This window comes from Pangasianodon hypophthalmus, chromosome 11, assembly GCF_027358585.1.
Source record: "Pangasianodon hypophthalmus isolate fPanHyp1 chromosome 11, fPanHyp1.pri, whole genome shotgun sequence".
Lineage (NCBI taxonomy): Eukaryota > Metazoa > Chordata > Actinopteri > Siluriformes > Pangasiidae > Pangasianodon > Pangasianodon hypophthalmus.
Window position 1 is genome coordinate 16288827 of NC_069720.1, and position 23989 is coordinate 16312815.

The 23989-nt window shown below is 42.0% G+C and overlaps 2 protein-coding genes across 2 annotated transcripts; both read left to right on the forward strand.

Moving 5' to 3' along the window:
- Positions 1 to 14392: 14392 nt before the first annotated feature.
- Positions 14393 to 16183, forward strand: LOC113538695 (kallikrein-7). The gene is made up of 5 exons (XM_026934012.3): positions 14393 to 14461; positions 14778 to 14928; positions 15013 to 15148; positions 15290 to 15550; positions 15641 to 16183. Exons 1-5 carry the CDS (start codon positions 14404 to 14406, stop codon positions 15797 to 15799), a joined length of 765 nt encoding a protein of 254 aa, XP_026789813.3. The 5' UTR covers positions 14393 to 14403; the 3' UTR covers positions 15800 to 16183.
- Positions 16184 to 21714: 5531 nt separating this feature from the next.
- Positions 21715 to 23453, forward strand: LOC113532318 (kallikrein-7-like). Its single transcript, XM_026923653.3, has 5 exons — positions 21715 to 21801; positions 22063 to 22213; positions 22298 to 22433; positions 22575 to 22838; positions 22930 to 23453. Exons 1-5 carry the CDS (start codon positions 21741 to 21743, stop codon positions 23086 to 23088), a joined length of 771 nt encoding a protein of 256 aa, XP_026779454.3. The 5' UTR covers positions 21715 to 21740; the 3' UTR covers positions 23089 to 23453.
- Positions 23454 to 23989: the final 536 nt, after the last annotated feature.

Genomic DNA, 23989 nt, shown 5'->3' on the forward strand with positions numbered 1-23989 from the left:
TGACTAGGTGGCACAGTGGCCCAAGGTTAAATCCAATCTGGTTTGTCTGTGTACAAGTGGGTTTCCTTCCACCTCCAGTAGGGGAACTGGCTATAATAAATCGCCCCTATGTGTGAATGTGTGTGTGTGTGTGTGTGTGTGTGTGGTTACCTGCGATGGACTGGCATTGCATCCTGGGATCCACTTGACCAGGATAAAGCCACTACTGAAAAGGAATGAAGGAATTATCTGAGTAGAATTGATATAAGAATGGTCTAATCTAAGTGGTGTAATGACTGATTCATTTATATGTAGCGCCCCCTACCCTCAACCTTCAATTGAGCGGAGCACCGGGTTCTGGCTGTGTGTCTCTCGACTTAATATTAATATCCCTCCTATTACCCTATCACTTTACTGTAGCACAAATTTAGTGGATTCGGCCTTCCTACAGAATTATTTCTATAACAAATAACAGTTAACAACAGGGGCTTAGGAAACAACAATAACCAAGCAGGGAACAAAGGCAAAAGGGACGGCTTAAATACACAGAACGGGAACAAGACACAGGTGAAAGCAATGAAACCAATTACAACAAAGAAAACTAAGGCTGGGCGACATCTAGTGGGGAAAAAAAAAAACATGACACAACAAAAAAAAAAATGAAAAAGGACCCGAAGACCCGGGCCAGCGTGCATTAAAGTCCCGAATGAGCCCAGGGTCCAGGATGTCCCGGGCCGGGACCCAGGAGCGTTCCTCAGGGCCATAGCCTTCCCAGTCCATGAGATACTGCCGGGAGCCCCGTACTAGCCGGACATCCAGGATTCGGTGGACTGTGTAGGCAGGCTGGCCGTCGATGATGCGCGGAGGGGGTGGTTTACCTGGCACAGAGAATGGAGAGGACAAAACAGGTTACAACAAAGACACATGGAAGGTGGGGTTAATTCTTAGTGACCTAGGGAGAAACAACTTATAAGTGACGGAATTGACTTTCCTGGCAATCCTGAAGGGTCCGATGAACCTCTGGGCCAACTTGCGGGACTCCACCCGCAAGGGAAGGTTCTTGGTGGAGAGCCAGACTCGTTGACCGGGGCGCAGTGTAGGGGCCGGTCTACGCCGTCGGTTCGCCTGCTGTTGGTATTGCTGCGAGGTTCTCAGGAGCTTAAGTCTGGCCTTCCTCCAGGTTTGGCGGCAGCGCTTGACGAGCTGTTGAGCGGAGGGAACAGCCATCTCCACTTCTTGCTCCGGGAACAGTGGAGGAGCATACCCAAACTGGCACTCAAAAGGTGACATGCCTGTGGCTGAGGAGCGGAGAGTGTTGTGCGCGTATTCCATCCACATGATGAAGGTGGACCAGGAGGACGGGTTGTTGGCAGCCATACACCTCAGGGTGGTCTCGAGATCCTGGTTGATCCTCTCAGTTTGACCGTTGGACTCGGGATGGAACCCGGATGATAGGCTCACAGAGGCCCCCAGCGACTCACAGAAGGCCCGCCAGAATCGCGAGGAGAATTGGGGTCCCCGATCAGAGACGATGTCCCGTGGTATGCCAAAGGTGCGGAGGGGTCCACTCCTCCAGTGCTGACTTAACAGCCAGAAGCTCTCGATCACCCACATGGTAGTTTCTCTCAGTCGGGGTAAGACGGTGGGAAAAGAAGGCGCAGGGGTGCAGCTTGCCGTCTTTACCCCTTTGAGACAGCACCGCTCCGACTCCTACTTCAGAGGCATCAACCTCTACGACAAATGGAATCTCTGGATCCAGGAGAACCAGAATGGGAGCCGAGGAGAAGCGGGGCTTGAGTTTGCAGAAGGCCGACTCAGCATCCTGGCTCCAGTGAAAGCCGGCGGAGGTGCCCTTGGTGAGTGCTGATAACGGGGCTGCAACGGAGCTGAAGTTCCTGATAAATTTGCGATAAAAATTGGCGAACCCGAGGAAGCGTTGGACCTCTTTTACTGACGAGGGGGTAGGCCAATCAACGACTGCACTCACCTTTTTTGGGTCCATTTGGATTAGACCGGGCTTGATGACGAATCCCAAGAACTGGACCTGGGTTACGTGGAAATCGCATTTCTCCGGCTTGACATACAGGTGGTTGTCCAGAAGGCGTCTGAGGACTTTGCTGACATGGGTAACATGCTCCTGCAGAGAGCTCGAGAAAATGAGGATGTCATCCAGATACACGAAGACGAATTTGTTGAGTCCCTAAGTACGTCATTGACCAGGGTTTGGAAGACAGCAGGAGCATTGGTGAGGCCAAAAGGCATAACCAGGTATTCATAGTGCCCCGTAGGCGTGTTGAAGGCCGTCTTCCATTCGTCACCCGGTCGGATATGCATCAGGTGGTAAGCATTACGCAAGTCCAGTTTGGTAAAAATCGAGGCCTCTTGAAGGACCTCAAAAGCGGTGGCCATGAGAGGTAGGGGATAGCAGTTGCGCACAGTGATCTTGTTGAGCCCCCTGTAATCGATACACGGCCGCAGGCCCCCGTCCTTCTTTCCGACGAAAAAGAACCCCGCCCCAGCTGGGGAAGTGGAAGGACGGATAATCCCGGCTGCGAGGGACTCTTCAATGTACTCGTTCATGGCGGCCCTTTCAGGAGGGGACAACGAGAAGATGCGACCTCTAGGGGGACTGGAGTCAGGGACGAGGTCTATAGTGCAGTCGTAGGGGCGATGAGGAGGCAATGAGGTGGCTTTCCTCTTACTAAAAACTGTCTTGAGGTGGTGGTACTGCGGGGGAATACGAGACAGATCTATGGTCTCTAGGGACTCGGGAGCAGGGTCAGGGACTCTCTGGCCCAAGCACGCAGTCTGGCACGATGCACCCCAACTGAGAATTGCCCCCGTGGACCAGTCGACGTGTGGGTTGTGCTGGAGGAGCCAGGGGTACCCAAGGATGATGGGAATCTCGGGAGACTCGATGAGGTAAAAACAGATCTCCTCCTGGTGCTGGTGGACGGCCAGCTGAAGGGAGGAGGTAAGATGGGTTATTTCACCAGGGGCTAGCGGCCTACCATCCAACGCCGTCAGTCCTGGGGATCTGGAGTCTCTGGGCTAGGGAAATGTCCATAAAGTTCCCAGCAGCGCCGGAGTCAATTAAGGCCTGCACCGGGTGTTGCTGGTGACTCCAGGCGAGAGTGATGGGAAGGAACAGCCCGGAGTCAGAGGGAGCGGCAGTGCAAGTTACTCCCGTGACAGTCCTGCCTTGCCTGTACGGGACTGGGCGTTTCCCGAGAGCTCGGGGCAAGAGGTACGGAAATGGCCAGACCGACCACAGTATAAGCAGCAATGTTCCCGCATACAACGATTTCGCTCCGCAGGGGAGAGGCGGGCCCTGCCCAATTGCATCAGTTCCGAGGGGTCTTGGGGATCAGAGCGCCCCTGAACTGCGATAGGGCTGGCCGGCTGGGTGGGAGCGTGGGAACGGCTCTGGTCTCTCTCTCCGGCGATTATCCAACCGGACAGCCTCTTCAGTGAGGACCCTCAAGGTCCTGGGCAGGCTCTCTAGTAGCCAGGTCGTCCTTGATAGCCTCGGATAGCCCGTTCAAGAAGCAAACCATGAGGGCTTCGTCGTTCCAGCCACTGCCAGCGCCTATGGTTCGGAACTTGATGGCATATTCAGCAGCACTGTCATTGCCTTGCCAGAGGGTGAGGAGCCTGGTAGAGGCTTGCCGGCCGCTCAGAGGGTGGTCAAACACTCGCTTGAATTCCTCTACAGGCTTGCGCCTTCCAGACAGCCGTTGCCCACGAGAGAGCCTTTCCAGAGAGAAGGGTAATCACATAGGCGATCGTAGCCCGATCAGATGGGAAGGAGGAGGGCTGCAGCTCAAACAGAAGGGAACACTGGGTCAGAAACCCGTCACAAGCACTAGGGTCACCTGAGAAGCGCTGTGGGGGAGGTAACCGAGGTTCAGCCACTGGAATGGGGGCTCGATACTCAGGAAGGGGCACAGAGGCTGCCAGTCAGAGATCTGGCAGATAGCTGCCAAGAGATCTGTTAACAGCTGAGAGTGTTGGGCCATCAGGGTCTCCTGCTGACTCATGCTGGGCCACAGTGGCAAGGAGCTCCTGTCGTGTTTGGCGTTTCTGGGTTCATTGTGGCTTGGTTATTCTATCAGGACCGGGGATCGAACCCGGGTCGCTGGCGTGAGGGACGGACGTTTTACCGTTGAGCCACAGGGAGGCGGTAAACCCACAATGCAAACGCCGAGGTAGTGCACAAGAATATTTATTAAAAGACAAGAAAAATAACACAAGGGCAAAACGGGGAGAAACAAGAAGGTAAAGAATCTCAAAAACGAAGACGAGGCAGGGGAACTGAAAATGGCCAAAAAATGAAAAAGAGAAAAAGGGAAAAAAAGACAAAAACAAGACGATGGCGCTAGGGAAAAAACACAGAAGATATCTAGCTCGAAAGAGGCGACGAGAAAGACAACAGGGGCTTAGGAAACAACAATAACCAACCGGGGAACAAAGGCAAAAGGGATGGCTTAAATACACAGAACGGGAACAAGACACAGGTGAAAGCAATGAAACCAATTACAACAAAGAAAACTAAGGCTGGGCGACATCTAGTGGGGGAAAAAAAAAACATGACACAACAAAAAAAAAAAACTGAAAAAGGACCAAAACTTTGACACACACACTCACACGCTAACCTGTTGCAGGCCTGTAACGTTGCTGGGGAGCGTGGGGGCCTTGAAACAGCAAATGGCCTCTTCACTTGTATGAGCCAAAACAAATCAAACAGATCACCTGAATGTCTTTTGGATAAACTGACATCCGTGAGGTACTTCTATGAAGCGGCAGATCGTCCTGTAGACCCCCTGTCCATCAGCAGAATGGTAGCGCAGTCCGCGCTCACCAGGCCAGCGATACGCCAAGCCTCGTGGGATGCAGAGTGAAGTCCGGTCCAGGAATCCCACTCAATCACGTCCTCAAACTAAACTAAATTCAGTTGACTCTAAATAAGAGTTAAAAAAAACTCTCTCGCTCTCAGTCACGATAACTGACGTAGCTTTTCGCTGCGCATAGGAGTAAATTCAAAAAAACAAATAGAAATTTAAACTCTTGTACAGAGTATAAACACAAACCAAATGAACAGACGGGGTTACAACACTTGTCACACCCAAACTCTCCCTTTAACACACTTTGCCAGCGGTTATATCCTCCATTTTTTTAGGCTCAAACTCACAGAAAAATCTCTCTTTTCCGATCGGCAATTCTCTCTCTCCTCTCTCCTCTTAATCCAATCAGCATTCTTATTACACTCACAAGGGCGGGAACACATCAAAAAATATCCAATCACAAATTAAATAACAAACATGCTAGGCAAATACACGTTTTGTACAAGTGTATCACTAACAAACCTCATAGTTTGCCATAACTCTTAAAGAAGAAGTACACCAGTGCATCAATAGAATACACAGACACTGTTATGGAATGCTCTGAATCATAAAACCTTACAAATACCCCCATTACATCGGAATAAGTGTAATTGTGCTTACCTAATAACCCTAGCTGGGCTACACTCTCCCCCTTCTTAATGACTCATGTCCCCATGAGACCAGCCCCCTACACCGTTATCATGGCTTGGGTTTTGGAGTTTGTACTCAAGCTAGAACATTGGGAACACTGGGCCACAGGATGGCACCACCATGTTTTACAAACATGCTTCACTCTTGGAGAATCTTCTATTTGTACCACCATACCCCTATATACAAGAGTTAAGGGCCTCGCCGTGGATTTCCCCAGCTCGTCATAACTCAGTTTTTTCACTGGTTTTACCTCTCTCTTTGGACGAGGTTCAAATCTTTCTGCTTTGGATTCTCGTGAACCACTCATGCCTTGACTGTCTCTCCCTTCTATTTCCAGCTCCTCTACCTGATTAGGAGTTGGCGAAGAGATGCTGTCTGCTTCACACTCAGGTAGATCTCCCATCACTTCCATTTGATTAGACACTCTTTCATGGCTTTTATAGATCTCTACATTCTCTGTAGCTAGTGATGGGGTTAGAATCTGCCTGAATGGTCTCCTCTGGTGAACTGGAAAGTAGTCACACAGGCTACTTTCACCACTATCAGGGGCTTGATCTACTGACTCTCTACGATCTTGTGTAGATTGCTCTCTTGTTGCTCTCTCCACAGCTCGTGCCCTGGTTACCACTGGACGCTGGATATTTCTCCCCTCGTCAGGTAAGTGCATCCTCACTCTATCTCCAATAGGTAACAAATGGTCTCGATGCAACGTCCTGACACCTCCTGTGCCAGTCTCTGGTTTTATCCTATATACAGGTAAATTCGGCAGCTTCTCCATGACAAGGAAAGGTAAGGAGTTCCAACGATCCTGTAACTTTTGTTTTCCTGTAATAGCTAGGTTCTTAATAAGCACACAATCTCCTTTCTCCAACACCTGATGTTTCACTCTGCGGTCATACAGTCTCTTATTCCGTTGCTGTACCCTCAGAGAACACTCTGATGCTAGCTGATAGGCATGCTGCAGCTCTTTTTTCAGCCTCTCGACGTACTGTTGATGTTTCAACTCGCCCTCACCATCCCCCGACGTCCCAAAGCACACGTCCACTGGAAGACGAGCCTCTCTGCCGAACAACAGGTAATAAGGTGAATAACCCGTAGCTTAATTTTTGTACAGTTGTACGCATGTACCAACTGACTAATGCTTTGGCTCAACCTGTTCTTCTGGGCAGGATTCAGAGTACCCAGCATGGACAGAAGGATCCGATTGAAACGCTCCCGCTGGGGGTCTCCTCGAGGGTGATATGGCGATGTCCGGGATTTGCGGATTCCCAGAGTTCCAAGGAGTTCTTCGATTAGCCTACTTTCAAAATCACGCCCCTGGTCGGAGTGGATGCGTGCTGGCAAACCATAGTGTACGAAAAACTTTTCAGCTAGGATCTTGGCTACTGTTACTTCTTTCTGATCCCTCGCAGGATATGCCTGAGCATAGCGCGTAAAATGATCTGTGATGACCAGAACGTTGGCGATCCCCTTCAAATCAGGTTCAATGGACAGGAAATCAATGCAAATCAAATCCAGTGGGCCACTGCTCGTGATGTGATTCAAGTAAGCAGATCGTTGTGGCAAAGTCTTCCTAGCAATGCATCGTCCACATTCTTTCACATACTGCTCTACATCTTTGTTCATGCCTGGCCAGTAGAAACGATCTTTGCAGAGTTCTGTGGTCCTTTCTATTCCCAGGTGACCTGATTCATCGTGCAGAGAATGCAGCACCTGTGCCTGGTACTTTTCTGGCAAGACTAGTTGCTGCCTATACTTTCCACAGGGACTTTTCGTAATTCGGTACAAAAGGTTGTGGCGAATCTCCAACTTTGCACCCTGTTGCCGCAAAAGAGTCTCAGTGGGGTTAGACCTCTTTGTAGTTGTAAGTGTATGTCCTTTCTCCACTTCTTGTTTCACCGGACCTATAGTGGGGTCTTGCTCTTGTGCTTGCCTCAATTCAGAGTTGGACATTTCCATTGTCCCATTTCCAACTGTATAGGACAAACATACACGGAGGGAATGGTTTCGGAAGTAGCACCCAGCTGATCCACCAGCCTGCTGCTGAACTCCTCGGAGTGGCGAGTATCAGCCAGCTGACAGATGGCCCTTACCCCCGCTCTTGGTAGGTCTACCCATTCTTGTGACAGGTCAGTGGGATAGCGTGACAGTAGGTCTGCATCAATGTTATGACGCCCTGGCTTGTACTGAAGGCTAAAATCATAAGTGGCTAAAGCAGCCAGCCACCGATGTCCAGTAGCACTAAGCTTAGCACTCGACAGGACATAGGTGAGGGGGTTGTTATCGGTTCTAACGGTGAACTTTGCTCTGTACAAATAATCGTGGAATTTATCCACAATGGCCCACTTGAGTGCCAGAAATTCCAACTGATGAGTTGGATAGTGTCGTTCAGTAGCACTCAATTTTCGGCTGGCATATGCGACAGGTCGCAGTCCATCCGGGTGTTCCTGATTCAACACGGCGCCTAACCCACTCAGGCTCGCGTCAACATGTAGAACATAGGGTTTAGCTGGATCTGCATAGGCCAAAACCGGAGCATGCGTAAGGCAATAGATAATGTTATGAAAAGCCTCAGTGCACCGTTTGTCCCACCGCTCACCAAATGGCTCTGACTCACAATAGTACTTGCCTTTCTGTACTGCTTTATTTTGACTTTTGACCGGAGGATAGCCTTTGGTCAAGTCAGTCAGGGGTCTCACGATGGCAGAGTAGTTCTTAATAAACCGGCGATAGAAGCCACAAAACCCTAAAAAGGATCTCAGTGACTTCAAATCATGCGGCATAGTCCAATGAGACACAGCCTTCACCTTCTCAGGATCAGGAGCTACCCCGTCAGCAGATACGATGTGCCCCACATATTTGACTTGGGGTTGGCAAAACTGGCACTTGTCTATTGAAACTTTGAGCCCATATTCCTCCAGCCGATCCAGCACTTTCAGCAGCCTTTCCTCATGCTCTTCTAGCGTATGCCCGAAGACAATGAGGTCATCCAGATATACAATCACCTGGAGAAGATGCATATCTCCAACCGCTCTCTCCATTAGCCGCTGAAACGTGGCTGGAGCCCCAGTGATCCCCTGTGGCATGCGTTCCATCTGGTAAAAACCCAGAGGACAGATGAACGCTGTTTTTTCCTTGTCCTCATCGGCCATCTCAATCTGATAATAGCCACTGCGCAAGTCCAATACAGAGAACCACTGGCTTCCAGACAGACAGTCCAAAGCGTCATCCATCCTGGGAGTGGTGTACTGGTCAGGAATTGTTCTGGCATTCAGCGTCCGGTAGTCTATGCACATCCGAATTGCCCCATTTTTCTTCCATGCAATAACTATTGGTGAGGCATAAGGGCTCCTGGACTCTGTTATGATGCCTGCAGCCAATAGTTCTTTTATGTGACATCGCACATCATCAATGTCGGCGGGTGCAATCCGTCTGGAGCGTTCCCTAAATGGTCGATGATCACTCAGTCTGATATTATGTTTCACCCCTTTGGCTCGTCCCACATCCCACTCATCGAGGGAAAACACATTTCCACGCTCTGCTAATTTCTCACTAAGTCTTTTCTTCCATTCAGCAGGAACAGGAGAGGCACCAAACTTGAAAACTTCGGGATCTAATCTTTTCGGAACAGCTGGAGCATCTTGTGTAACTATAACTGTGTCTGTAGAAAAGACTTTAGCAATTACTGTGTGAGATGGGATGCTGATGTCTTTAAAAGTCTCATTGCAGACCAGAACTCTGAAGTGGTTCACATCAATAGCAGAGGACGACAGAACAGTCGGAGGGATAAACAGGCCCGCTGGAAGTTGACATTCCACTGGAGCTTTTACAAGAAAAATTTCTTTTCTCAGCGGCTTCTCACACTCCACTTTGCACACTGCATACTTTTCGCCTTTGGGAGGGATAGTCAGCATTCTTATTACACTCACAAGGGCGGGAACACATCAAAAAATATCCAACCACAAATTAAATAACAAACATGCTAGGCAAATACACGTTTTGTACAAGTGTATCACTAACAAACTTCATAGTTTGCCATAACTCTTAAAGGAGAAGTACACCAGTGCATCAATAGAATACACAGACACTGTTATGGAATGCTCTGAATCATAAAACCTTACAAATACCCCCATTACATCGGAATAAGTGTAATCGTGCTTACCTAATAACCCTAGCTGGGCTACATATACATGGAAAGTTTTCGAGTGTTGTGTGAAGAGCTGTGCAGCCCTGATCGGTGTTAGCATTTATGAAGTTTGCTTGTGTTGATTTGTTGTTTTCTGTTACTAATGTCCTGTGTCAGTTACTGTCTACAACTGTAATTGCATTTTTAATGGTTGCAGTTGGCTCTGTGCTAGTGACTGAAATGTTATGAGATTAAATCCTAGCACTGTTGGGCCTTTGAACCCTTAACCCACAAATGCTTGCTTGCATATGTTGGTCTGGAAAAATGTTTCTACCAAATAAATAAATATGTTTGGGTTAGCTTGAAAAGTAAACTTTTTAACTTTCACTATTTTTTTATTCCCTAAATCCAGTCTGCCATTTCCCCAACTAGAAGCCATTTCCATCAGTTAGCCTCTTCTGATTAATTTAAAGTAAAATGATCCCACTGATGTGGGAATATTAATATATAAATGCATTAATGAATACATTTTCATTTTTTTCAGGCTAAGCATGCAAGGCCCTTTCACCCTTTTCTGTCTGTCACAGACCACCACAAGACTTCTCCAGCCACGTCATCAGAAGCTTTGCGTTGGAAACATGTGGTTGGCTTTGCACTGCAGGGTCTTTTTTTTTAGGTTGGTGGTCTAGGGTCAGAATGTCTCAGCAAAGATGTGCTGTTTACCGTAAACCTTTTCTTTCTTACAACAGGAAAATGGTGTGTGGTGAGAAATCCTTACTCAGCAAGTCGTGGTAAAGGGTCTACAGATCAGCAATAAGCATTCTTATACAATCTCATTATTGATAATTACACAATGATAATGTATATTATAACACATGTAGGAAGTAAAAAGACTTCACACTAATGGTTATTAGTTCTGTGCACACAGATTCAGTTAATTTCTCCAGAGGCCTCTTTCAAGAAGCTCCTGTTCTGAGATAATGACACAGTAGTTAATATGTTTTTATATTTAACCCTTAAAGTTGTAGTTCATTTTCCAGTGAAACCACTTGCAAAAGCTATGTACTTTTTAGACTAAGAACTATCACGCTAATGGGTCTTAGGACTTTATGCGAATACATGCAACCATTTAATGAACAGACAGTACCTTGCATAAGTATTCACATCCCCCCACATTTTGTTTGTTACAACCTGGAATAGAAATGTACTACACAAAACAGCCCATAATAATAGCTTGCAAAAAATAATTTACAGATAAAACAATGTGAAAGTTGTTATTGCATAACCATTAAAACTCGTTGCTGTGAAACCCATAAAAAAGTCAAAAGTTAAAGCAGACAAGTTAAAGCAGACAAGTGTACATGCTCTGCTTGAGTTGCTACTCTTGAAAAGAATTGAACCTTTTAGAGTCAAGGAGGAAAGAGTAATTTTAAACTATAAAAATCTACATAGAATAATAAATTGTCTCATGTTTTATGGTATTTGTGTTATTTGATGCCCAAGTAGGTGGCATATGCCACAGCAGGTAGCATTGCTGCCTCACAGCTCCAGGAACAGGTTTGATCCTGAGCTTGGGTTACTGTCTCTTATGTGGGTTTCCTCTGGGTTCTCGGGTTTCCTACCACCTCCCAAAAAAAAAATGCTGGTAGGTGAACTGGTTATGCTTAATTTGCACCTAGGTGTGAAAGTGTGTATGCATGTTGCCTGCAGTGGACTGGCATTCCATCCAGTACGTATTCCTACCTTATGCTCAGTATTACTGGGATAGGTTCCAGATCCACCACAACGCTGAACAGGATAAAGTGGTTGGCAAAGATGAACGAATGAATAATGCCCAAGAAACTAAACTATAAAACTGACCTTTTTAACATTTTTTAATTCAAACCCGGAGATATGAATATGCATGGATATATGAGTTGTCAGTTTATTAGGAATACCACATGGCCCTGTGTGTGTGTGGGTGGATGTTTGGGATTGGTCCAAGTGTATCAGTCACAGAAGTGTTGATGGGTTTTTTAAGCATTGTGCACATACTGCACTGTTGGTCTCCTTGACTGTGTTTTCTTTCCATGCACACATCATTGCCCACCCATTGTCCACCCATGTTCATCATCAGTCACCCTTCATCTGTGTCATGGATAGATCTGGTTGGGGCAGACTATGCTTAACCCAGCACTGACAATGGAGTGTGTAAAAAAATTTAAACAAACCCCCTATGCTGAAATCAGTACTGAGAAAATCTCTATTTTTCAAGTGAACCAAAAGAAAAAATAGTACTGTAGTATCCTAAGAAGCAACTTGTAGCAAATTTGACCCAAATAAGTTAAATGGGGTGAAAAGTACCATCAAAAAACAGGTCATGCAATGTGTATGAGTAATAAGTAAGAGGCGACAGTGTGTTTGTGGCAGGATGAACACTGCTGCTTGCTGCTGCTTGCTGCAGCATTCAGTGTTGTGACCTTTAACAATTGTCACAGTGTGGGCTCAGTCTAAGAATAAAAACTGCTGCATTTATCCACTTAATATGCTAAGCATTCTATATTGTGTACTGTGCATCTTATACTGAACTTTGCACAAATTGTAAATATGATCCTATGCATCCTATATCTGTAAAATACTGCAGATCTTCTAACCCAATATCTGTACTAACTCCTTTTACTCTTCTACATTTTTGATTGCTATAATGTATATGTGCATACAGTGAAGCTTGCTCAAGCAATAAAATATTTTCTGATTTTACCTGTAACGTATGAAGAGGAAATCATCCATGGCAAAAAAAAAAAAAAAAAAAAAAAAAAAAAAAAGATGAACTCACAGCAGTACATGTAACAGGGATAATGCTGCCTTGTGCACAAGGCTATAGCTATGGAGCAGCAGCTCTAGAAATAAAATCATATTTTTTTTGTAAATTTTGGGACAATCTGTATAGAAATGAGATAGAAATATGGCTCAATTTTCGAGTTAAGTAAGGCAATGTGGAGCATTGAGCATTGTGGATAGGCAATTGCTGCTAGCAATTCTAATCCTTCTTGTTACTAATTTGTATGTCTGAAATACCCATTAAAATATACTTCAAACAGGAGAGACGCTGTTGAACTACAGGCGCCCGAATGAGGCTGGTCAGCATTTAGCTTATCTTTGTGCCCGTGCCTGTGGTTAGATTAGTTACTGTTTGCGCTGTGTATAGTTTTCTTTGGTAGGTTAGTTCCCTAGCCTTGTCTAGCTGTGGCCTAGCCTTTGTGTCCTGTTTTTTTTTTTTTTGTCTTTTTCCCTGTGCTTTGCTTCCATTAAAGAAGTTCTGCATTTTTCATCTGTCTCCCTGGACTCTCCATTATATTATATTCTATTATATTCTATTATATTCTATTATATTCTATTATATTATGTTATATTATATTATATTATATTATATTATATTATATTATATTATATTATATTATATTACATTATATTATATTATATTATATTATATTATATTATATTATATTGCTTTAACAAATCTATGTAGCACACCTAAAATCTACATCAAAAAATGTGCTAGCTAATGTTCAATAGCTGGACATTGTTCTTACAGAACTCTAATTCTAGAAGCCAAATTCTAGCTAGTTTTAAATGTTGCAAACTTACAGAGATTGAATCATGTATTCAGGCAAAACATGTAGTAGATTTAATACAAAAATCATCTTCTAACAGTTTTAGATAAGTAATAAAAGTTACTTTTCACATGAAAACATGACATTAATTAATTTCATCAGTTAAAAAATGTTTACTTTTTACTTTTCAATATTGAGTATATTTTAAAAGTAGCTTTTTTAAAATTGACTTGAGTACATTTTTGGCTGGATACTTCCAGACATTGATACATTATCTATATATTCACTTAAGTATAATTTCTCAGTATTTTGTCAGGGCATTTGCTTAATGCTGTGAATGTAAAATGTAAATTACTCTGTTCCATGTCCGATCAGAACCCTGGTTTTTGCACATGTGTAACAAATTTGGCAGCGCTCTGCCCAGAAATCCCAGCAGACCCAGGGCAGTTTTTTCAGTGAAACTATTTATTAAACACTTGTGCTTCTTGAGGTGTACAGGAAGACCGGAGTCATTTTAAATAAAACAAAACAAAAATGCATAGTTTTCCATCACATACTTGCAACTTAACTCGGACCACACGAAGACACCACCGCAACACTCTGGACAGTATACATTTGAAAATAAGGATCAGATGCGCCACATCAGCCTTGGTGCAAACCTGTGCTGACTAAAACAAGCTGTTTCAGAAACAATTTATTTCCTTCTGCCATCAGAGAACTTAAGTCTTAACTGTTCTTCAGAGGCTGCTGCAAACCCCTGGTTCTTTCAGTCTGAACTGCCACCTTTTGTCATTCTCAATTACAATACACAGAGGCATAAATTCAAACCAAATGTTAAGGAGCAAGTAATAAAGGTTTTATCTCAGTTAAACCAATATAGAATATTGTAACACTATTACACTCAACCTACCAATATGATTAACTATACAGTGCACATGCTTGAATGAATTTATAGTTGAATTTATAGTTTCATCAATGCTTGGTCAGATTTTTGGGGTAATTTAAGTGACAGTTCACATTTGGCAAGTCATATTCACATAATTTAACAGCACTTGACTCTAAGCAAAGTGGGCTGAACACTGTTTCCTAATAAAGAAAACCACAATCATCAAGTCATGAACTGCAACTATATAAGAGGAGTGACTCTTTGACTGTGTATATTTATGGCACAATGAAGGTCTTGCACATACTGCTGATTGCTGCAGCTTGCAGCATCCTCACTTTTAATGGTAAGCACTCATTTCTGAATAATAATAAAACATACTGCACAGATTCTAGCACAAACTAATGTAACTGGACATTATTTTTTCCATATAATGAGTTCTTTGTATGTTGTGTACTTTGTATATTTTTATACTTGCACTAATTGCACTAAAATGCACTAATTGTGATTTAATTTACATTTAATTATTAAATTTAAATTAAATAATTTAAATTTAATTTACTTTCTTAATCTACTCCTCTTCACTTTTGTTTCATTGGGTGTGAATGTGAGTAAATATGTAGTCAAACTGAATCTTACTAGACTAATCAAACTTTTCTCAGCCACAAATGGAGAGGAAATCATTAATGGCAAGAAAGCAGAGAAGAAATCAATGCAGTACATGGTATCCGTGCAGAGGAACAACAAGCACTCATGTGGAGGATTCCTGATAAACCCCAGATACGTGCTCACCGCTGCCCACTGTGAGAAAAAGTAGGCTACACATTAATAAGCAGAATTGTGTGGATTTATTTGTTTCAATGTGTCACGATATCTAACTTGTTCTAAAATACACAGTGACCTTAGTGTGGTTCTCGGGACTCACAACATCGATCCGGAAAGGAATGATCTGAGAAGATATGCTGTGGAAAGCAAGTACAAACACCCATCATACAAGAGTGTCCAGTCTGGGTTTGACATCATGCTCCTGAAGGTACAGAATCATTTAATCTATATTCACTTAGAACTCATAGATTGGCCTATATTCATTATAACTCTAGATAACTATCATTATACTGCAAGCTCTGTTGTATTTTAATCCTTACATATAACATGCATTCTGTTCAAAAACAAGCTTTCAGAGAAAGTCAAGCTGAAAAAATATAAGATCATCAAAATCTCAAGCAAGGGCAAACCAGTAAAGCCCAATACCAAGTGCCAGGTTGCAGGATGGGGAAAAACTGAAACCCAGAAAATGGTGAATGACCTCCTGGTGGCTGATGTGTCAACTATAAATATCACAGACTGTAAGAAGCAGTGGGATGAAGTGAAAGTGCCTCTCCCAGCTAGTGTCCTGTGTGCAGGAGGCTACAGAACCAAAAGTGGAGCGTGCCAGGTACGATAACAGAGGTATGTTTGCCTCATATTTTTCTTGAACAATGAGAAGGCTGGAAATTTTTTTTGTGCTGTTTGTCCTGTTTTTCAGGGTGATTCTGGTGGGCCTCTGGTGTGCAGTGGTCTTGCAGTGGGCATAGTGTCCTTCAATTATAAAAACAACTGTAACTATCCAAACATGCCTAATGTGTACACAGAGATTTCAGCATATGCAGACTGGATTAAGAAAGTGATGAAGGGAGATGCTTGAAGTGTATTTTTTTATGTGTTTAAGATCATGTGATTGCATAAAATTTGTAATCCTTTAATTATAGTCTGATGCTTCTTCTGTGTTAATGTTGTCTGAAAAAGCTCAAATTCTCACAAAGGTAGGGACACAGTGCTGTTGTAATGAGCTAACAGCCTGATGAAACAGACATTTGACACCCAGACTGTTCAGCAGAAACCACAAAAAAGTTACACCACATCCTTTAAACAGCTTTCAGGAGTAGGGTGAAATTAGTTATTTAATATAAACTTTCACTTTTGTATATAAACAGAACAACTGTTATGACATGTTATCTTGTATCACTATCGGCTTAAACAACCACATTCTGCTTTCTTGAAGAGAAATAAATGTAAATGTGTGAAATTTGCCATTTGTCCTCACAGCGCTGCAAAAGTTCTATAAGTGAACACACACATACACACGTTGTGGACGTGATGGGCTTTGCATGAGCTCTGGTAATGTGCACATCTGATACTACCGTTCACACAATTTCATGCATTCATAAAGCACATGATAACTGTATAATAAAAAATAGATATAACAATAAAGAAGTACAAATTAAATTAAAAAAAATGTAAAAAAATACACAAGGATAAAATAAAAGATAAAATGAAAATATAAGCAGATATAAAATGAGCACAAATATATCTGTGTGTTACTGAGACATTCAGTAAGGTACTCGGTTACTAAGCCATTTAAATTTAAAACCCAAGTAAAACAATTTTAAAATCTATCCTGGAAGATACTAGTAGCATGTTCAGTATCGACCCAAAGCACAAATCCAAGTCAACAATGTCAAATATTGGATTCGGATGCAAGTGCAAATGATTTACTGAAGGAAACACAAAAGAAACAAATAAAACAGAAAGAAGAATCATGAAAGTGTCCGAATATGAGCATGTCTGAAAACGTGATACACAATGGAATGGCTTCAGAAGAAGATCAGAAGAATGGCCCAGTCAGAGCCCAGATCTGAATCTTACCGAAAATGACTTGAAGAGGGCTGTGCACAGGAGATCCCCCTGCAATTTGATAGATCTGGAGCATTTTTGCAAGGAAGAGTGGAATTAAATTGTCAAATCAATGCTAAGTAGATTATTACCACAAGTGCTGTATTACAAACAAAAGGTGCTTTAGCAAAGTATTAGTTAAGGGATGGGCACAAAAGTTTTTTTCCCTTATTTTTCACTTGAATTTTGTTGGTTGCTAGATCACATTTAAAGTGGGAAAGGTTTTTCTTTATTTATCTTGCTTTAATTAATTAATTTATTTATTTATTTTACAGCAATAGAACCTTTAACTTTATCAGTGGTGTGTAGACTTTTAATATGTGTGGAAGTCAGAACAGGGGTAAAAACGTGAAGCCAAAATGTCTCTGAAGCCCTCTAGTGGCTGGCTGGAGTACAATTTTTTGGCCCACCGTAGGAATGGAGAATGAGCCAAATTTACATTTCAAGTTACTACATCTCCACTAATTAATTTCAGAAACAGTGAATAAAAACAGCAATGAAAAACAACCAATGTGGGTGGGCAAGAGGTGGAATCCATAGACCCAACCTGGCTTGTGTCAACAGGTCAGGCTGCTGGTGGTGTTGTAATGGTGTGGGCAACGATTCCTTGGCAAATATTGGAATCGTAAATATGAATCAAGCATTGTTTGAATGCCATGAACGGGACAGCATGTACATCAATGGCCTCTCCAGTCATCAGATCTAAATACAGTAGAGTACCTTTGGGATGTGGTACAGTGGGATATTCACAGCATCAAAGTGCAGCTGATAAATGTGCAGTGATTATATGATACAATCCTGTCAACACTGACCACAAATCCTTGGTCAACACCAAAGAATTGAGGCTGTTCTGAGAGCAAAGGGGTCCTACCCAGTATTCATACTCATAGCGGTCATGAAATCAAGGGAGTCAGATGCAAGAACAGTGTGTCTTTAATAATGAACAACTAAAAAACAAACAAAAGGCAAAAAAAAAAACTAGAAAAAACTAAAACAAAAATTAGACTACAGCAAGACAGGGCAAAAGGAAATATAACATGAAAACAAAAGCTACTCACAGTGCAAATACAACATACCAGTGACTATACAACATATAATGCTTGGCCACTAAGGAGGAAAACACAGAACTTAAATAGGGTAACTATTCAGAGGAACACAAAACAGGAAGGACATGGGGAAGACAACACAGGAAGAAATTCAAAAATTGTGAGTAAGGGTGATCTCTGGTGGTCTGGGGGAAATTTTCCATAGTGAACATGACAGTAGCTTCCATTTCTGGGGTTTTTTCAAACTTTTCCATGGAGACAAATTATACTATATGGCCAAAGGTTTGTGGACACCTGATCATCACAAACATATGTGCCTTTTAAACACCCCATTCCACATTTAGTCCCCCTTCGCTGTTATAATAACCTCCACTCTTCTGCGAAGGCTTACACTAGAATTTGGAACATGGCTTTGAGGATTTGCCCATTCACCATTAGCATTAGTGAGGTCAGGCATGTACTGATGTTGGGTGAGGAGGCCTGGGGTGCAGTCAGTGTTTGAATTTATCCCAAAGGTGTTCAGTGAGGTTGAGGTCAGGGATCTGTGCAAGCCACTTGAGTTCTTCCACTCCAACCTTGGCAAACCATGTCTACATAGACCTGGCTTTGTGCATAGGGGATTGTCATGCTGTAGTGTACTTGCGTGTGTGTACTAGTGCTGAGGGGTCAGAAGTCAATTTAAAAATGTAATTTTCATATGTGCACAACCTCTTCAATAGACTTTTTTCATAATTCACCAGAACAAGAATGACCACAATCCATTGCTCCTCACAAGATGGCTTCAGATGGAGAGACAGAAAAAGCTATAGGGTGGGTAACATTATAACAGGTAACATACAAATATAAATGTATTAGGGAAAAAAGAAAAAACTTATAATAACCTGGTTGCATAAGTGTGCATAGTACTTGCATTTTTTGCTTGTAATACAGAAGTCAGTCTTTTGGGTAAGAGTCTACCAACTTAGCACATCTTGATTTGGCAATTTTATTCCACTCTTCTTTGCAAAAATGCTACAGATCTATCAAGTTGTGAGGGGATATCCTGTGCACAACCCTCTTCAAGCCTTTCCACATATTTTTGATAGGATTTACATCTGGGCTTGGACTATTCCTATATGTTGAGCTTCACCATGTTTCACTGTGGGTATGGTGTTCTTTGGGTGATTAGCTGTCTTGTTTTTGCGCCACTTGACTTGACCTTTCTCCACTTGTTGATGATGGCTTTCATGTTCCATGAAAGAGGTGCATCTAATGCATGGTGCATCTAATGTTTCAGAGATTCTTTTCTACCCCTATCCTGATTGATACTTTTGTACAGGGAGATCCCATACATGCTTTGTAAGCTCTTTGCAGACAGGAAGATGAAACATGAAAGATCCAAGAACATGTCAAGAAAATAATACAGAAACAGCTTATCTTTTTGGGGGGTTTAATCAGAATCACTTGACTGATGTAAAGCGTATGATAATTACTTTTTGAACACGAGTTTGAATGTAACTGGTTAATTCTGACTACAGTTACATGCTCCAACTACTTGAATTTTGTTGGATGTTATATATCACATAAAGGTGGAACAACAAGGGTGTGTAGACTTTTTACAACCACTGTATTTCTGTTCTGTGATAATAAAATAAACAGTTGGGAATCAGGTACACCTATTTATTATGTGTTTGGGTTGTCCGTCTGTCCAAGATTGATACTTCAAGAATAAAGCCACTTGACTTGACTTGACCTTTGAAAGCAATACATTTTTAAACCTAATCTCCATCCAGCTCCATCCAGTGTAGATACTGAGACCAAAGCAATAATCAGAAGTTAGTTGCCTGTCTGAAGTAACTTCTAACCATACAGGACAGACTGCTGATATAATCTGGCCTTACTCATAAGTAAACTTTTGTTTTGAGTGATACTGCACCTGCCAGGCTGAACATGCAATTTTATCTGCATAATAAGGAATTAACAAAACAAAGAAGGCTTTCATAAAAATATAAATCGCATTCTTAGTGCGTGAATGTATGTGTGTGCATGTGTGTATGCATGGTGCCCTGCAATGGACCAGTGTCTGTATTTCCGAAGAAACAGTACAGTACAGAAAATTATCTTCAAGTCTCTCTGCCGATTAAAACCTGTGAGTTCTAACTATAGTAAGTAATAACGATTATGAATACAATTATAAGACACGTGAAAGACGTGATCTGCAATGCATCTTGTGTCTGAGAAGTTGAACAAGATAAGAAATCAGCTAATACACTGAGGTTTTCCTTGATAAGATAACAGTGTCTGAGGTTTTGTTTCTAGCTTTATGCATGCCAGTGCAGCACATTATGTTCTTTAAACCTATTTGAAAATAACAGGATATATTTACGATTGCCTTAATACATTTCTGAAATGAAATAAACCACTGACAATCAGGTACACCTCTTTCTTTCTTTTCTTTCTTTCTTTCTTCACTTATTTTACCCCATTTTCACTTCAGTTTTGTCATTTGCCAATTCTTACCCACTAGCTATAACCTAGCATACAACAGCTACCAACCAGGGAGGATGATGGTTAGCATGTGCTTCTCACCTATAATAGAAGTCTGAGGGTAGTTTTTGTCAGACCGTTTGATGACAGTGAATCACACTTAGTATGTCAAGATTAATCCAGTTTCACAGGTTGTCTCTGTCAATGTCAACTGTTTCTAACAGCCAAGGAGGCATAGAGTAGCAAACAATAACATTAAAGTTTATGCAGAGTTTACAAGTTTGAATTCCAGTGATGCCATAGCCAGCCATGGAAGGGACACCAACAGAGCAAAACTATCCATGCTCACAGGGAGGGAGGAATGGTATACGTTCTATCATAGTGACACTAGCAGGTCATGGGTGTCTGAGATCATGCATGTGGAAGAGGGGAGGAATAGCACTGTGTGTTACGCTGTCCTGTGCTGCAACATGAGCAGCAGTTCGAAAAGATGTGGTTGGCTGGCTTCAGGTGTCACAGAGGAAGAAAAGTGAAATCCAGAGCAAGGGCAAACTGGTTGCAGGATGGGGAGACACTGAATCGGAGAGGAGGGTCAATGATTTTCTGGTGTCTGATGTGTTAGAAATTTGCCAGTCTACCTTCAGGAGTGGGCTACAGTGAAAGTTCAACTCTATTTGTGTGTATGCTGAAGCTATGTGACTAAAACTAGAGTTTGTAAGGCAAACATGTCTCAGTATTCCTCTTCATTGTCAACCTGGCCACTGACACCTCAGCCTGTGCATACATCCTGTTGTAGTTTTTGCAAGCTGAGGAAAGCCTAATGTTGCTGTTCCTGCAGGTTTACTGGTGACTACGTGGGCAAGAGCAATCACTAAATCAGCCAAATTGTCCTTAGCCCTCATCGTCCTTGACCTTTTTAGCTACCATCAACACAGTCAATCATAAGACTCTCCTATGCCTCCTTGAATCATAAAACTTGAATCATGCCCTCACTACTACAATATAATCAAGAATAAGATGTGTATAAAGGTACTCCTTAGTAGTTGCTTTATGCTTTGGGGCAACAGTGTGAAATTTATTTAATTTGGTGTCTTTTGTCATCAGTTATAAGATTACATCACATGCAGTATATTGCCTGAGGCACAAATTCACACCAGACATTAAGGAACCAGTGAAAAATGTTTTATCCCAATTAAACATAAATAGCATATTATTTGAATATTTATTTGAATTTGAATATATTTGGATATAGGATTTCATAAATGCTCGGCACATCACTCTAAGCAAAGGGGCAGAGGCGTGAACAATACTGACTAACAAAGACAACCACAATCAGAAAGTAATGAAATGCAACTATAAATATAAGAGGTGTGAGTCTTTGACTCAGTGTGTGTCGGTGGCATGATGAAGGTGTTGCACGTACTGCTGCTTGCTGCAACTTTCAGCATCCTCACTTTTAATGGTAAGCACTCATTTCCGAATAATAATGAAGAATACTGCACAGATTCTAGCACATACTAATGTAACTGCACATTACTTTTTTCCATATGATGAGTTCTTTGTATGTTGTGTACTTTGTATATTCTTATACTTAAAATGCACTAATTGTGTTTTAATGTCTACATTCTTAATCTACTCCTCTTCACTTTTGTTTCATTGGGTGTGAATGTGAGTAAATATGTAGTCAAACTGAATCTTACTAGACTAATCAAACTTTTCTCAGCCACAAATGGAGAGGAAATCATTAATGGCAAGAAAGCAGAGAAGAAATCAATGCAGTACATGGTATCCGTGCAGAGGAACAACAAGCACTCATGTGGAGGATTCCTGATAAACCCCAGATACGTGCTCACCGCTGCCCACTGTGAGAAAAAGTAGGCTACACATTAATAAGCAGAATTGTGTGGATTTATTTGTTTCAATGTGTCACGATATCTAACTTGTTCTAAAATACACAGTGACCTTAGTGTGGTTCTCGGGACTCACAACATCGATCCGGAAAGGAATGATCTGAGAAGATATGCTGTGGAAAGCAAGTACAAACACCCATCATACAAGAGTGTCCAGTCTGGGTTTGACATCATGCTCCTGAAGGTACAGAATCATTTAATCTATATTCACTTAGAACTCATAGATTGGCCTATATTCATTATAACTCTAGATAACTATCATTATACTGCAAGCTCTGTTGTATTTAAATCCTTACATATAACATGCATTCTGTTCAAAAACAAGCTTTCAGAGAAAGTCAAGCTGAAAAAATATGTTAAGATCATCAAAATCTCAAGCAAGGGCAAACCAGTAAAGCCCAATACCAAGTGCCAGGTTGCAGGATGGGGAAAAACTGAAACCCAGAAAATGGTGAATGACCTCCTGGTGGCTGATGTGTCAACTATAAATATCACAGACTGTAAGAAGCAGTGGGATGAAGTGAAAGTGCCTCTCCCAGCTAGTGTCCTGTGTGCAGGAGGCTACAGAACCAAAAGTGGAGCGTGCAAGGTATGATAACAGAGGTATGTTTGCCTCATATTTTTCTTGAACAATGAGAAGGCCAGAACAAAACTTTTGTGCTGTTTGTGCTGTTTTTCAGGGTGATTCTGGTGGGCCTCTGGTGTGCAGTGGTCTTGCAGTGGGCATAGTGTCCTTCAATTATGAAAACAACTGTAACTATCCAAACATGCCTAATGTGTACACAGAGATTTCAGCATATGCAGACTGGATTAAGAAAGTGATCAAGAGAGATCCCTGAAGTGTATTTTTTTATGTGTTTAAGATCATGTGATTGCATAAAATTTGTAATCCTTTAATTATAGTCACAACTAATGTCTGATGCTTCTTCTGTGTTAATGTTGTCTGAAAAAGCTCAAATTCTAAGCTAACAGCCTGATGAAACAGACATTTGACACCCAGACTGTTCAGCAGAAACCACAAAAAAGTTACACCACATCCTTTAAACAGCTTTCAGGAGTAGGGTGAAATTAGTTATTTAATATAAACTTTCACTTTTGTATATAAACAGAACAACTGGTATGACATGTTATCTTGTACCACTATCGGCTTAAACAACCACATTCTGCTTTCTTGAAGAGAAATAAATGTAAATGTGTGAAATTTGCCATTTGTCCTCACAGCGCTGCAAAGGTTCTATAAGTGAACACACACATACACACGTTGTGGACGTGATGGGCTTGCATGAGCTCTGGTAATGTGCACATCTGATACTACCGTTCACACAATTTCATGCATTCATAAAGAACATGATAACTGTATAATAGAAAATAAATATAACAATAAAGAAGTACAAATTAAATAAAAAATAATGTAAAAAAATACACAAGGATAAAATAAAAGATAAAATGAAAATATAAGCAGATATAAAATGGGCACAACTATATCTGTGTGTTACTGAGACATTCAGTAAGGTACTCGGTTACTAAGCCATTTAAATTTAAAACCCAAGTAAAACAATTTTAAAATCTATCCTGGAAGATACTAGTAGCATGTTCAGTATCGACCCAAAGCACAAATCCAAGTCAACAATGTCAAATATTGGATTCGGATGCAAGTGCAAACGATTTACTGAAGGAAACACAAAAGAAGCAAATAAAACAGAAAGAAGAATCATGAAAGTGTCTGAACATGAGCTAGGA

Coding starts and splice junctions, on each gene's coding strand:
- LOC113538695 (XM_026934012.3), top strand. CDS start 14,404: ATGAAGGTCTTGCACATACTGCTGATTGCTGCAGCTTGCAGCATCCTC. Junction 14,462..14,777: donor CAGCATCCTCACTTTTAATG/GTAAGCACTCAT, acceptor AACTTTTCTCAG/CCACAAATGGAGAGGAAATC. Junction 15,551..15,640: donor CCAAAAGTGGAGCGTGCCAG/GTACGATAACAG, acceptor CCTGTTTTTCAG/GGTGATTCTGGTGGGCCTCT.
- LOC113532318 (XM_026923653.3), top strand. CDS start 21,741: ATGATGAAGGTGTTGCACGTACTGCTGCTTGCTGCAACTTTCAGCATC. Junction 21,802..22,062: donor CAGCATCCTCACTTTTAATG/GTAAGCACTCAT, acceptor AACTTTTCTCAG/CCACAAATGGAGAGGAAATC. Junction 22,434..22,574: donor TTGACATCATGCTCCTGAAG/GTACAGAATCAT, acceptor TTCAAAAACAAG/CTTTCAGAGAAAGTCAAGCT.